We start from the raw sequence: 14,485 nt of genomic DNA, 5'->3' as shown, positions 1-14,485 counted from the left end.
TGGCAAACTTTCAGCACAAGTAGCCGAGCTCATAGCACTTACAGAAGCTCTTGAATTATCTGAAGGAGAACGAGTCAACATCTATACAGATAGTCGATATGCTTTTGGTGTGGTCCATGACTACCTTGCCCTGTGGAAGAGACGTGGACTCATCACCAGCAGTGGGAGCGAAATACAACATGCTTCCATAATTCGTCGCTTGATTACAGCATGTCACTTACCCAGAGAAGCAGCCGTGATCAAAGTAAAATCACATCAATCTGACAAGTCCAAAGAAACACGGCAGCAGATGCAGCAGCTAGAGAAGCAGCTCTACTCCATCCTACTCCTGTTACCTTGGTAAAGGAAAACACCAAGGATAATCCTGAGCTCCATCTTCTGTCATATCAATTGGAGACAGATGAAGAGAAAGAACAATGGATAAAAGCGGGAGCGAAAGAGGATGATCAAGGAATCTGGAGAATTCCAACAGGACAAGTAGTGATGCCTATCGGAACAAGAAGAGAACTAATGCAACTGTATCATGGAAAAGTGCATGCTGGAGCAAAAGCAATGAAAGCTCAAATCAGTGAAACTTGGTGGTGCCCAAGAATAATGAGAGACATTGATGATTATTGTAGGAGATGTTTGATATGCCTCAAAGCAAATGTGGGAAAATCTGTAAAGGTGCGAATGTCACATGCACCTAGACCAACAGGTCCGTGGACACATCTCCAAATTGATTTCACAGGACCTTTCACCTAGTGGAGGGTATCAATATATACTTGTAATCATGGACAGATTTACAAGGTGGGTGGAAGCATTCCCAACGAAAACTTGCACTGCTGAAGCGGCTGCACGAGTTATGGTTGAAGTTTTTCCTCGCTGGGGTCTTCCATATGAAATTGATTCTGACAATGGATCTCACTTCACTGGAAAATTGATGAAGGAAGCAATGAAATTAATGGGAATCAAACAAAAGTTTCATTTACCGCATCATCCACAGTCCTCAGGCCTGGTGGAACGAATGAATCGTTCGTTGAAAACCGCTCTTACCAAAGCCATTCTGCAAACTGGCCAAGGTTGGCATAAGTTATTACCTGCTATTCTGTGGAACTTGAGAGCAACTCCAAACAGAGTTACAGGACTAACTCCTTTTGAACTAATGACTGGAAGAGCAATGGTTCTACCTCCAGATGCTCCGCCACCTGCGGGAACAGGAGGAGATTCTACTTTGTTCCAAGAAAAGTTACGATTCTATCTCGCAATGCTGGACAAAGCTACTAAGGACAATAATAAGAAAGTGCGAGAAGCTCAACAGCAATAGGATGAAAAACACACCAGTACTGACATTCCACACATTCCCGAGATAGGCAGTTTTGTTATGATCAAACAAATTGCTAGGAAGGGTTTAGAGCCTAGATGGGAAGGACCTTATAAGATACTCTTAACATACAAGTGTTTGTCTCAAAGGGAAGGGTGTAGGAACAGATAGATGGTATCATTGGTCACAAGTTAAACCTTGCTTAGTGAATAAACAAACTGTTGAGACTCAGCAATGTTCATCGATTAGTTTTAAAGATTGGGAACAAATAAGTGATGCTAACTATTTTTCTGCTTCCATTTCAGGAATCAATTCCATTGACATTTATTAAAGATGGTTGCAAGTTATTATGTATTATTCCTTACAAAACATTACCTCACAAACAATGAACACCCGCTTACTGATTTTCAACCCCAAGGGATAGGACCCTTTAACATCAACGTTTATTTTAATTTCTTATTTTTGGCTCAGAACTGGGGGATTTAATTAGTTAACGAGTTAATTAATTAATGAGTCCAGGCACGAGCAGAAGACTTATTAGTTTTTTTCTTTTCTTAGATGATTGGGGTTCATTTTAAATACATACACATAGATATTAAAAAAACACATATACGGGGACATAACACGGGTTGGGGTTTTGTTCTTTTTGTTCTTTGTTTTGTTTTTCCTTTTCTGTTTCTATTCTTCTGTTCTTTCTGTCTATTTTCTTGGTCTGCTATTTCTTCTCCTCACTATCACTTCTATAGGTTGGCCACCTGGGGATGATGGTGTGGAACTTATGGCGCCATAGTTCCAGTGGAGGGAGATGAAGACTAAAATTTCATCTTTTAATATTATTACATTATTTTAAATATTATGTATCTTTATTATTATTCTTTATTAGTTTTCATAATCACTGTATTATCCTATGGAGTTTCAAGTTTGAATGCATGAAAGGAACATATGTCAGGGAAAAGCTATATATTGCTTAGAGAGGTATGTAATGTAACATGTTCACTCAGCATAAATGTTTCCACTGATGCAAGTGTACCACAGATGTACATAACAAGGAAAGTAGCGCACGTATGACATATACGTTCTAAGTTGAGAAGCTCAGAGCAACATGTTTGTTACCTTACAAGGAAGCTGTAAGACTGTGTGATGTATAAAACTCAATGTCACATTGTACCACCCTTAGAGAAACATGTAGGCATGACCGGGTGAGAGGGTAGAGAAACATGGAGAAACACATAGACCTGGCATGAACACAACATCTTGAAGTTTCTCTCCTGACATATATATAATATATAATAAAACTTTCTTGGCAAGATAACTGGTGTCCGGTCCCGTAAATTGAATAATAACGGGGAAACACAAGAGGCTTTAATTCCAAGTCTACACTGACGATGAGCCGAGTGAACATGCAAATTCATTCCTTGACATTAGATGGCGCTTAAAACAGAAATAATAATAGAATACTATACTAGGGTGATCATATTCATGTCTCAATGTTTTATTATGACAGATAGAAAAAAAAATGAATGAAATAATGATAGAAATAATGTCTTCTGTATTAGAAAAATAAATATATAAATAATAAATAACTAAAAGAAATGCCTCCAAATGTAACAAAAAATAGCTCTCACAAACTTACAAAAACGAACTAACAAAATCTATTTATATCTTTAGTTTTCATTCTCTTTATCTTGTTTTTCTTCCTCGTCCACCTTGTTTGCCCATCTATATTTTGCTGTAGAACGAATCGGTTACCTAACGTAACCTCGGTTCTCTCTAGATGAGGGAACGAGTATTGCGTAAGCTAGCTTACGCTACGGGAAAGATTCATCTTTGCTGAGAAGCTGAAGCCAAAAAATTATTCCATAATTTTGTAATCATTGTAAACGCAGTCTCTCTGAGGCAGACCGTGAGCGGGGCTAGCTAGCAGCTCATTGGTTCGCTCAGAGAGAATGCACGAACCTATGGGAGAGCGGCGCTGAGCCCGCGCCCAATGAGCGGACGGCGCTCGCTCATTGCGTCAGAGCCCGCCGAAAGGGGCGTGGCTACAGTGTATAAAACTGGCTCTCCCAGGCTCGATTTCTTTCAGCATGAAGCGAAACACTGATGGCCCAAGCACGGCTGGGAACGCAATACTCGTTCCCTCATCTAGAGAGAACCGAGGTTACGTTAGGTAACCGATTCGTTCTCTTACGAGAGGTTCTCTCGTATTGCGTAAGCTAGCTTACGCTACGGGAACAACTGGTCAACGCCGTGCGCGCTATGTAACCACTAAGCATCCCAGGGGGAAAAATTCCTGGGGAATTTTTAGGTGGAAGAAGACAATAGGGCGGCCAGCATAGCGGCCGTTATCATCTAATGCAAAACGCCCTTAAGGCGGCCGGCATAGCGGGCCGTGAACGTATACGCATAAGCACATAGGGGGAAGCACAAGGGGCGAACCGGTTGCGATAGGGCTCCCAATAGTGCAGCTTCTTATAGGAGAGCTGTATAGTACTAGACCGCCAGTAATTTAGCCTGTAAGGCGGGAACTTTCAAGTTATAGAATCTGATAAAAGTGGAGGGGGAGGCCCATCCCGCAGCCACACAAATATCGTGAATGGAAATTCCGCAGGACCATGCCCACGATGAGGCCATGCTTCTGGTGGAATGAGCCCTGACGCCCAGTGGGCAAGGCAGGTCTTTTGAGGCATAAGCAGAGGCAATCGCATCTACTAACCATCTGGATAGTGTCTGTTTCGAGGCGGCTAGACCCTTGGTGCGGCCGCCGAACGACACAAACAGCTGCTCCGAGCGTCTGAACGCAGCAACGCGTGTAGTGTACACCCTCAGAGGCAGAGGCGATCCGTGTCACGTTCGCTATCGGATGCAGGCAGCGCCGATAGAGAGATCACTTGCGCCCTGAAGGGGGTACCAATCGCTTTTGGGACATAACCGTGTCTAGGTTTCAGAATGACAATGGAGTCATTAGGTCCAAACTCAAGGCACGCGGCGCTAGAAGACAGCGTGTGAATGTCCCCCACGCGTTTTACTGAGGCGACGGTAGTCAGAAAAACGTTTTTTAGCGAGAGGTATTTTAGCTCCACGGACTCGAGTGGTTCGAACGGTGGGGCTTTCAAAACTATAGAAAGATCCCAGACCGGTACCGTGGGGGGGCGAGGGGGGTTCATCCTTCTGGCTCCCCTGAGGAAGCGGATAACTAACTCGTCTTTGCCCAAAGACTGGACGCGCCGGGGTTCAACGAACGCCGCGACGGCTGCCACGTAAACCTTTAGAGTGGATGGGGACCTGCCCTTATCCAGCATCTCCTGAAGGAACACGAGCAAAGACGAGACCTCGCACGTCCGTGGGTCCAAGTTTTTGTCGGTGCACCATCTAGAAAACACAGACCATTTTGCAGCATAGTGCTTTCTAGTAGATTCCGCTCTGGCATGATTGATCGTGTTCAGAACTCCTTCTGGCAATTCGACGAGTAGTCGTTGGTCACCCATGCATGAAGCGCCCAGCGCTGTGGATGGGGATGCCAGATCGAGCCGCGAGCTTGAGTGAGGAGATCTGCTCTGATTGGAATGGGCCACGGGGCTATCCGTGACAGCTGCGTAAGCTCCGGGAACCAAATCTGATTCTCCCAGCGCGGGGCTATGAGGAGCACCGGGTGGCGTGTGTCCCTGATTCTCTGAATGAGTAGCAGAGAAATCGGGGGAAAAGCATAGAGCGGGCGGCGGGTACAATCCTGGGCTAACGCGTCCTCACTCTTTGAAAAGAATATCGGGCAGTGAGCGTTCTCTTCTGACGCGAAAAGATCTATCTCCGCTCTGCTGAATAGGCGCCACAATGTTTGAACTGTTTGAGCGTGCAGGGACCATTCTCCGGGGGAGACACGGTTCCTGGACAGCATGTCTGGACCGTCGTTCAGATGGCCCGGTACGTGCGTCGCTCTGAGCGAGAGCAGGTGACTCTGGGACCACAAAAGGATGCGGTGCGTCAGATGAAAGAGATTCTTGGATCTGACCCCGCCCTGACGGTTGATGTAAGATACCACGGCCGTATTGTCTGAGCGAATCAGGACGTGGTGACCGTGTATGTGCGGGAGGAAACGCCGCAGCGCCTTCTCGACCGCTATCATCTCCAGACAGTTTATGTGTAGGGAACTCTCCTGGCTCGACCACTGGCCAGCGGCCGGTGAGCCCTCGCAGACCGCACCCCAACCCGTGTTGGATGCGTCCGTCGAGATGACTTTTCGGTGAGAGAAGGTTCCCATGGTAACGCCCCTCTGAAACCACTCGGTTACTGACCATGGTTGCAGTGCAGTGATACATGTCTGTGTAACCTTGATAATCTGGCGGCCCGTAGTCCACTCGCGGTGGGGTACGTGGCTTTTTAACCAGAGTTGAAGGGGGCGCATGTAAAGGAGACCCAGCTGTAGCACAGCGGAGGCTGAGGCCATATAACCCAGCATCCTCTGAAAGGATTTCAGGGGTGTGTGGGTACCCATCCGAAAGGAGGCGGCTAGACGCTGAACAAGGCGCGCGCGCTGTGCGGATAAGCGAGCCTTCATAGTGATCGAGTTCAAATCTATTCCAAGGAAAGAAATAGTTTGACTGGGCTTTGTCCAGTTGACAGAGAGTCCCAGCGCTTTCAGATGGTTGAGGAGAACTGCGCGGTGCGACAGAAGCTCCGTCTGAGATTGTGCTATCAATCAGCCAGTCGTCCAGATAGTTTAAAATGCGCAGCCCCTGACTCCGCAGGGGGGCGAGCGCTGTATCCATGCACTTCGTGAACGTACGGGGTGCTAAGGATAGGCCGAACGGGAGAACGGCATATTGGTAAACCTGACCCTCGAAGGCGAAACGTAGGAACGGCCTGTGATGAGGATTTATCTGGATCTGAAAATAGGCGTCTTTCAGGTCTAGAGAGATGAACCAGTCCCCCTGGCGGGACATTTTGAACGGTCTCTTCATGAGCACTTTGTTCAGAACCCTGAGATCTAAGATCGGCCTGAGGCCGCCATCTTTCTTGGGAACAAGAAAGTAACGGCCGTAAAACCCCGACTCGGTCATAGATGGAGGAACTCTCTCTATTGCGCCCTTCTGCAGCAGCTTCGCTATCTCTGAGCGGAGCGTGTTCATCGCAGCTGGGCTGGCAGTCGATTCGAGCCGAACGCGCGAGCGGGGCGGGCGGCGACGAAACTGTAGTAGATAGCCATTCTTTATGATGCTTAAAACCCACGGGGAGATGCCGGGGATGGCTTCCCACGCTTCGCAGCATGCGGCTAGCGGATGAATGGCAGTTTCGCCCTGATTGCTGCACATAGCGGGCTGAACACTGTGTGTGGGCGCGCTTAGAGTGTGTGTGGCAACGGGACTTACACTCAGAGAGGAGTTTTTGGGCCGTGAGACAGAGCGAGCAGAGGGGGGACACGCGCACGGGCTCATGGGCGTGTTTATGTTTTCTGCTACTAGAGTGGACAGTGGCCGCTCTGTGAGACTGGGCTCTGTGGGAGACACGGGGCATATGGTGCTTGTGTGTATGCGTGAACACATGCTTGTGGGCACATTTTTTACACTTGTTACACTTTTTACACATTTTTTAAAGCCGTGAAAACGGCTTTTTGTCGCTCGCAAGCGGGCAGAGAAACCGGCTTGTTTGTGGCGGTAAACACTACTGTAGTCGGCGAGGCTTCGGGGACTAGCAGAGGACGAAACTTTGACGGCGGTCCGGCCGCAGCGGGAGAGAGCCGTCTTTTTCTCAGCTGTGCTAGGCAGACTTTTGCTGATCAGGCTTCAGCGTATTCTTGGGTCGAGGCCCCCGGGGAGGAGGCTGTCTGCGGCGGCTGTCGGAGCGAGAGCGAGGGCGGCCGCCCTGACCACACTGGGGCTGCTGAGCTTGCTGAGGCGGGCGCTGTTGCGGGGTTCTGGCAGGGGGCTCGCGAGAGCAGCCTGCAGAAGTGCTGGCGCATCGGGGCAGGAACATGTTCATGGCCTGGGTGGCTTTTTGTACCTTGGAGAAGCGGTCGACGATGCCCTTGACTGCAGATCCGAAGAGGCCGGTCGGAGAGATAGGCGCGTTGAGGAAAACGGCACGTTCTGAATCTCCCATGTCGGCCAGCGTGAGCCACAAGTGTCTCTCAGCGACACAGAGGTTGGCCATACATTTTCCCAGGGCTTGTGCGGCGGCTTTTGTGGCGCGAAGGGAGAGGTCCGTCGCGCTTCTCAAATCCGCAAGGGTGGGCGGGTTCCTACCGCTCTTCGCCATCTCGCACAAGATGTCACTCTGTAGCACCTGGAGGACAGACATGGAGTGCAGAGCTGAGGCGGCCTGTCCGGCGGCGGCGTAAGCGCGGGCATGAAAAGTGGAGGTCGCTCTGCACGCTTTAGAAGGAAGCGTAGGGGAAGACCGCCATCTAGCAGAGGGCGGGCAAAGGTGAGCGGCGACCAGGTCCTCGACGGGCGGCATGGCAGTATATCAGCTCTCGGCGGCTCCGTCCACCGAGCGCAGCGAGGTGGACACGTCGGAGCGATTTCGAGCCGAAAGAGGGGCATTCCAGGACTTAGTGAGCTCGTTATGAAGCTCAGGCAGGAATGGTGCAGCCCGGCTGCAGGCGGGGGCCGGGCGCCGGTGCAGGAATTTACCATCCATGCGATTCGGTGGTTGCACGGGGGGAGGCGACCACACGAGTCCCAGGCGGTCGACGGCCTGCGAGAGGAGACGCAGGAGTTCTTCTTCTATACCGGTGCGGGTCCCCGCGGACTCTCTCGTCGAAGAATCGATCGACGACCAGTCCTCGCTGTCCGAAGCGTGCAGCGAACAGGAATCCTTCTCGTCCGCGGTGTCGTCGGTGGCGACAGAACGGCCACTCGGCGGCAACTGTACGTCCGGCTGGGGCGGAGAGGGAGAGCGTTCGGCGGGCGGCGGCAGCGGCCCGCACGGATCCGCAGGGGGCTCCGGCGGCCTCTGGGAGCGGCGTTTCTTCTTCCGCGGCGATGTGAGAGGCGGCGCGGGAGCGGTCTTGACCGCCTGCAGTCGAGCCCGCAGGGAGGACAGAGGCAGGTCTTCGCAGTGGTCGCATCCTCCATTGGCGAGGGCGAGCTCTGCGTGTTCCACTCCGAGGCAGAGAGCGCAGATGGGATGGCGGTCTCCTTCCTCGAGAGGGGAGCGGCATGAACCGCAGGAAAAGCGAGACATCTTGAAAAAGACGCTCGAGCTCTTTTGTGAATGGAAAAAGGTTGAAAGGATACGCCGTCGGACGGCGCTAGCTTGCAGGACAGCTGAAGGTGGCAGGCGGCCGGCTTCCTCAGTCTCCGGAGCTCGCTAGAAGGTTGCCTTATTCGACGACGGCGGCTTCTTCCCAGAACAGCGGAAGCGTGTAGCTCGCTGAAATGATGAAAATCGTCTACCGAGCCTGGGAGAGGCAGTTTTATACACTGTAGCCACGCCCCTTTCGGCGGGCTCTGACGCAATGAGCGAGCGCCGTCCGCTCATTGGGCGCGGGCTCAGCGCCGCTCTCCCATAGGTTCGTGCATTCTCTCTGAGCGAACCAATGAGCTGCTAGCTAGCCCCGCTCACGGTCTGCCTCAGAGAGACTGCATTGACAATGATTACAAAATTATGGAATAATATTTTGGCTTCAGCTTCTCAGCAAAGATGAATCTTTCCCGTAGCGTAAGCTAGCTTACGCAATACGAGAGAACCTCTCGTAAGAGAACTGATCTTTCCCAGCAGTTTTTGTTTGAAAACCAGGACATTTTCATCACTTAAAAACAGTCAGGACAGGACGTGGAAACAGATTTCTATAAAGCACAAAGTGACCGTTTTACACATGTCCCGGGAAAACAGGACTGTTGGTCACCCTATACTATTATTACAGAAATACTAATATAAATATTATCTTATAGCTCTTTATGCTCCGAGACCAGCAGCTCAACATTCATCTTGCCCATAGGTATCTTATCTCTTCTTCGCCGTATGTGTGCTCGGCAAGACCGTTTTGTGTTTGAGCGCCCTCAAGTTGTGTTTTACTGTAACTTCAGAAGTACCAGACACGTGAGCAAACCGAGAAGCACCTGGCTGCAGCCGGCGTCCACGTCATTGCTGTGCCACTAACCAATGAGAAGCGTTTTGGGCGGGACTACACATGCAGCCCCGCCCTAGTGCGACCCCGCCTCGATCGACGTCATCACTTTGTCACTAACCAATGAGAATTGTTATGGGCGGAGCTACACGTGTAGCCCCGCCCCAGGTGTAGCCCCACCCCGATCTGCAGGCTGCAGCCAGGTGTACTTGTTTCATTCCGCTCGGTCGCGCGCTCAACCCTGCTGGCTCGAAATGTGGATAAAGTTTTTTCTCAGAGTAAAGTTTTTTTCTAGTCAACTATTTGTTTATTTAACCAATTAGTAGAAAAATCACCCCTTTATATTGATCAAATAACTTAAAAAACCCTATACGCCCCACCTGTCACGTCTTTATTCCCCACCAGAGGGGTGCGCCCCACACTTTGACACTTTGAGCGGCGACTACCATCTGTAGTTAGGGGGCCCCCTGGTGGCGGCGGGGCCCTAAGCAGCTGTGCCGAATTTCGACTCCCTGCCAGAATCCGACTCCCCCTCGCGTGCACGCGCGATGACGTCACTACACTAGTCGCCGAATTTCAACTCCCTGACAGAATCTGACTCCCCTCGCTTGCACGTGCTATAAGCTTGGTGCGACTGTGTTACTTAGTTAAAGTTGGGTGTCTTTTTATTTTTCCAGGTGTTTATTAATAAATATAATTTTCAGTGTTTTTTCAGAAAGTGTTGCAAAAACCAATCACTGGCATACAGGATATGTTTGTTTAAGTATGTTTAAGTGCACTATACTTATATGAAATGTTCATATTTAACATTTATTCCCATTGTGTACAGTTTACTTTACTATAGACAGTCCAATAATACCATGTGCAGTAAGTTCTACTTAATTTTGCACATAGATTATTCATAGATATACTCTGCCTGTACATTTTATTAAATCAAACCCCAGAATTATTTTTGTGTCCAAAGCACAAGTGTAAGCAAAGTATATAAATCATACTTCCCTAATTTTTCAGGTTTACAAAGTCAAAGACACATGAAACTCATGCTGGTTACACTTAATTGATGGTAAAATAATTTCTCTGTTTAACATTTTTAAATTTTACTGTTTTACGTTTGATATTGTATTGCGATAGGCACTTTTAATTCTGACATTTGCTGGTGGCTAATCATCTGAGTCACATAACACTTCTCCACTTCAGATTTGTCTTGTCACTTGTCCACAACATTTACCTATAACTTAAATGTATTTTGATGGTGCTTACTTTCTGTTTCCAGGATGATTAACTGCATTTTGGTGATAAAAAAAAAGAAAAAAATCTGCCAGAATCTGACTCCCCTTGTGTGCACGCCATGACGTCACTATACGCGGCAGTCAATTACTTTACTGCTCATATGTTTGCTTTGTAAATGCTTAGGCATGAAAGTTTACTTTTCTGAATACTATGTATTTTTATTTTATTTTGATATACTTGTATAAAGATTAACACCAAATGGCCTTATTGTTAATGTTTGTTTGATTATGGGTAAATACTATATAAACAAAAATGAGCTGAAGGAAACTTTTTTGTTATTTTAGATAGAAATGACAAATTGTATTGAGTTACTATAGGCCTACTTGGATTCAATAAATAGCCAAACAAAATGAGTCTCCATGTGAAGCTTTAATGCTGTTTATATGAGGATCTCATACCTGTTCCTTTTTCTGTTTATATCATTATATCATTTTGTCTTTCTTTTACTTGTAGGCTATTATTATTTTAGATTGTATACGTTTTTTTACTATTTGTTGTTGACTACATTTGTATAGCTATGTGTTAGACTAATTGTCATGTTTATTATTTGTCATTTGATATGCATTTAATAAAAAAGGAAAAAAACAAAATCCTTTACTTTTCATCTATAGTTTCCACACCTGTAATTCCTGTCTGCATTTAGTGTTTCTATACTCTGTGTGTACGTGTGTGAGTGTGCAAATTAATAAATAACAAATGCATACAAATAGGAAGTGAAATGATAAATTATATGTATTTATGCAGTGACACATAACATCACTGTAAGTTTTAAACACAGCTGCTGAATTTAAAGTGATTAGTGATTAGTTTTTGCAACACTTTCTGGAAAACACTGATAATTATATTTATTATTAAACACCTGTATAAAAAAAGACACCAAACTTTAACTAAAGTAACGCTAACAGACGAAAAATAAAACAGTCGCACCAAGCTTATAGCACGTGCAAGCGAGGGAGTCAGATTCTGTCAGGGAGGGAGTCGAAATTCGGCGACTAGTGTAGTGACGTCATTGCGCGTGCACGCGAGGGGGATTCGGATTCTGGCAGGGAGTCGAAATTCGGCACAACACCTGTTCTGGTCAGGGGTCAGGGGATCTCTGGATAATCCGTAATTCGTTCGTAATTATGAAACGAAAATACCGTTTTTTTGTTTTTTGTTTCAAATAGAAAAAACAAATAACCATTTTTTGTGTCAGAATCAAAAAACGAAAAACCAATTAAAAACTGCCCGTTTTTCGTTTTTTGGGGATCATTTTATCGTTATTCCTTATTGAACAAAGAATGAATTGAGTCTTGAACTTCTGTCAATTTTTTTTCGTTTATGAACCAAAAACGGAAGTCACGTGGTCCATTCCTTATTTGGAAGCGAATGTACCCGGAAACACTTTCAAAATAAAAGTAACTATAGTTAGCGAGGTGATGGTAGACTAAAACTGAACTAATATAACTTTTTTTAGTACAACTAAAGTAGCACTGGGTGTGAAAAACACTTTAGTTAACTAAAATAAAAATGAAAATTAATAAAATAATAGCTCTGGTTGTTAGTGATAATTAAACATTTGTAAGACCATTGGTGAATAGGGCCTACAGCTATGTATGCTATGAGCAGGGCTCTGCATTGCAACTCTTTCAATAGCATATATGGCCTAACATGTTTTACAAGCATAGTGGGTGAGTGAAGACTAAAACCTACTGTAAATGTTATAAGGTTATATTATACTTTGATACATTTATATAGTTCCTCTTCCAGGTTGTGGTTATTAGCCTCTGCAGTGGACAGATGTAGATTTAGCCAGAGCCAGGATGTCACTGTGCAAAAACAGCCTCCTCCTCTCAGGCTCTCACTTCCACTGTTATGAAGTGCTTTGAAAGACTGCTGTTGAAATATATAACATCCTCCCTTCCTCACACACTGGACCGGCACCAGTTTGCCTATAAAGCAAACAGGTCAACCGCTGATGCCATCAACACAGCCCTGCACTGTGTGCTGACCCACCTGGAACACCCTGGCACCTATGCAAGACTGTTGTTTGTGGACTTTAGTTCTGTGTTTAATTGCATCATTCCTGGAAGACTGGTGTCCAAGTTACATGGACTGGGCATCAGCACAAACATCTGCAGATGGATCAATGACTTTCTTACGGATCGTCCCCAGTCAGTTCGTCTGGGCTCGCAACTTTCCTCCGTTCTCACACTCAGCACTGGGGCACCTCAGGGTTGTGTGTTGAGCCCCCTACTTTACATTTTATACACTCATGACTGCACCCCAGTCCATGAAAGCAATACTATTATCAAATTTGCAGATGACACCACTGTAGTTGGACTTATTCACAACAATGATGAGTCCGCATACAGAGATGAAATCCAAAAACTTTCTGTCTGGTGCTCCACCAACAACCTGTCTCTCAACGCCTCTAAGACCAAAGAGGTGGTGGTAGACTTCCGCAGGAAGAAGTCTGACCTTGCCCCCGTCTACATTAATGGAGAAATGGTGGAGAGGGTTGAAGACTTCAAATTCCTTGGGACATACATTTCACAGGACATTACTTGGAAAACCAACACTACAGCTCTTGTGAAGAAAGCTCAGCAGCGACTGTACTTTCTCAGGTCACTCAATAAAATTAACCTCTCCCAGAAATTACTTTTATCATTTTACAACTGTTCTGTCCAAAGCATTATCTCACATGATATTCTGGTGTGGTTTGGTAGCTGCACTGCTGCTGAAAAAAAATCGCTGGATAGAGTTAGGAAATCAGCACAAAATATTATTCACACACAGCTCCCCTCACTTGTGGACATATATCAAACCAGATGCAGGCAGCGGGCAAAAAATATAATCCAGGACTGTTCCCATCCAGGTCGAGGCCTCTTTATTTTGCTGCCATCTGGAAGGCGCTACAGATCTCTCCGGGGTCGCACCTCAAGACTTTTGAACAGTTTTTATCCAAATGCTATAAAATACCTGAACTCATGAGCACCTAGATTGCTCTGCATTTTTAATGATTATATTTGAGCTTTTATCTTTTATCTATATTTTATGTATTTATGTACTGTGTGTACTGATGTTTGTTCTTTTTTTGTTTTTTTGTATTATGTGTTACCACCATGGGAAGTGCAATTTAAATTTCGTTGTTATAGGCAATGACAATAAAAGGCAATTCAACTCCTGAGAGCAACACATTCCCCTTGTAGTGTTTTACATCTGCTTTACTGAAGTTAAAGATAATAAATAATGCTCTCCAATCTTTTTTACAAAAAGTGTGGTGTTGGTTGTGTGTGCAAGTGAAAGAGTTGCAAATTGCAATGCAGAGCCATGCTTCAGCTGTACCGTTGTACAATATGATGTACATTTGTAATTAAAGTCATAAGCTGACATCATCCAATTCCACAAAAGTAGTGCCACAAAATCCACAAAGATGTGGCTTAACATAAACCATACATATCTGAAAGTGACAACAAGGCCCCTTTATGGTGCCAGAGGAAGGAGTGGTGTTCTACTTTGTCCTGCCTGTCCAGCATTTATTTGAAGAGAGAGTGACGGTAGGTGAAGGGGCCAGTCCTGCTACTATCATCAGTCCTTAACCCTGCACACAGTGCACAGGCTCACATCCTCCAGGAAGGTATTGGGGAAACTCTGGGAGGCCCTGACACGAGTACCAGGGAGAAAAACTAAAAGCTAAAAAACTAAAAGTAAAAAACTAAACACTTTTATTTTACTTTACACAAGTACCAAAAGTACAGAGCACTGCCTTTACCCGGTGGTTCACCAAACAGAATTAAACCCCCAAAAAGCGCTAAAAGATCTGAAAGTCCCAGCTCATTTTTGAC

General features: G+C 46.2%; 1 protein-coding gene across 1 annotated transcript; it reads right to left on the bottom strand.

The window, feature by feature from the left end:
• Window positions 1–446: 446 nt before the first annotated feature.
• On the bottom strand, window positions 447–8,813 carry LOC148977672 (uncharacterized). The gene is given in 6 exon segments (XM_089134605.1): window positions 447–487; window positions 1,080–1,187; window positions 7,165–7,651; window positions 7,654–7,660; window positions 7,662–7,762; window positions 7,808–8,813. Coding segments are annotated over 6 exon segments (1,419 nt in total). The 5' UTR covers window positions 8,483–8,813.
• Window positions 8,814–14,485: the final 5,672 nt, after the last annotated feature.

The sequence above is a fragment of the Pimephales promelas genome, chromosome 8 (genome assembly GCF_988280905.1).
Source record: "Pimephales promelas chromosome 8, fPimPro1.hap1.1, whole genome shotgun sequence".
NCBI classification, from domain to species: domain Eukaryota; kingdom Metazoa; phylum Chordata; class Actinopteri; order Cypriniformes; family Leuciscidae; genus Pimephales; species Pimephales promelas.
The sequence above is the reverse complement of the archived record's forward strand: the minus strand, read 5'-3'. Positions and strand labels throughout refer to the sequence as shown.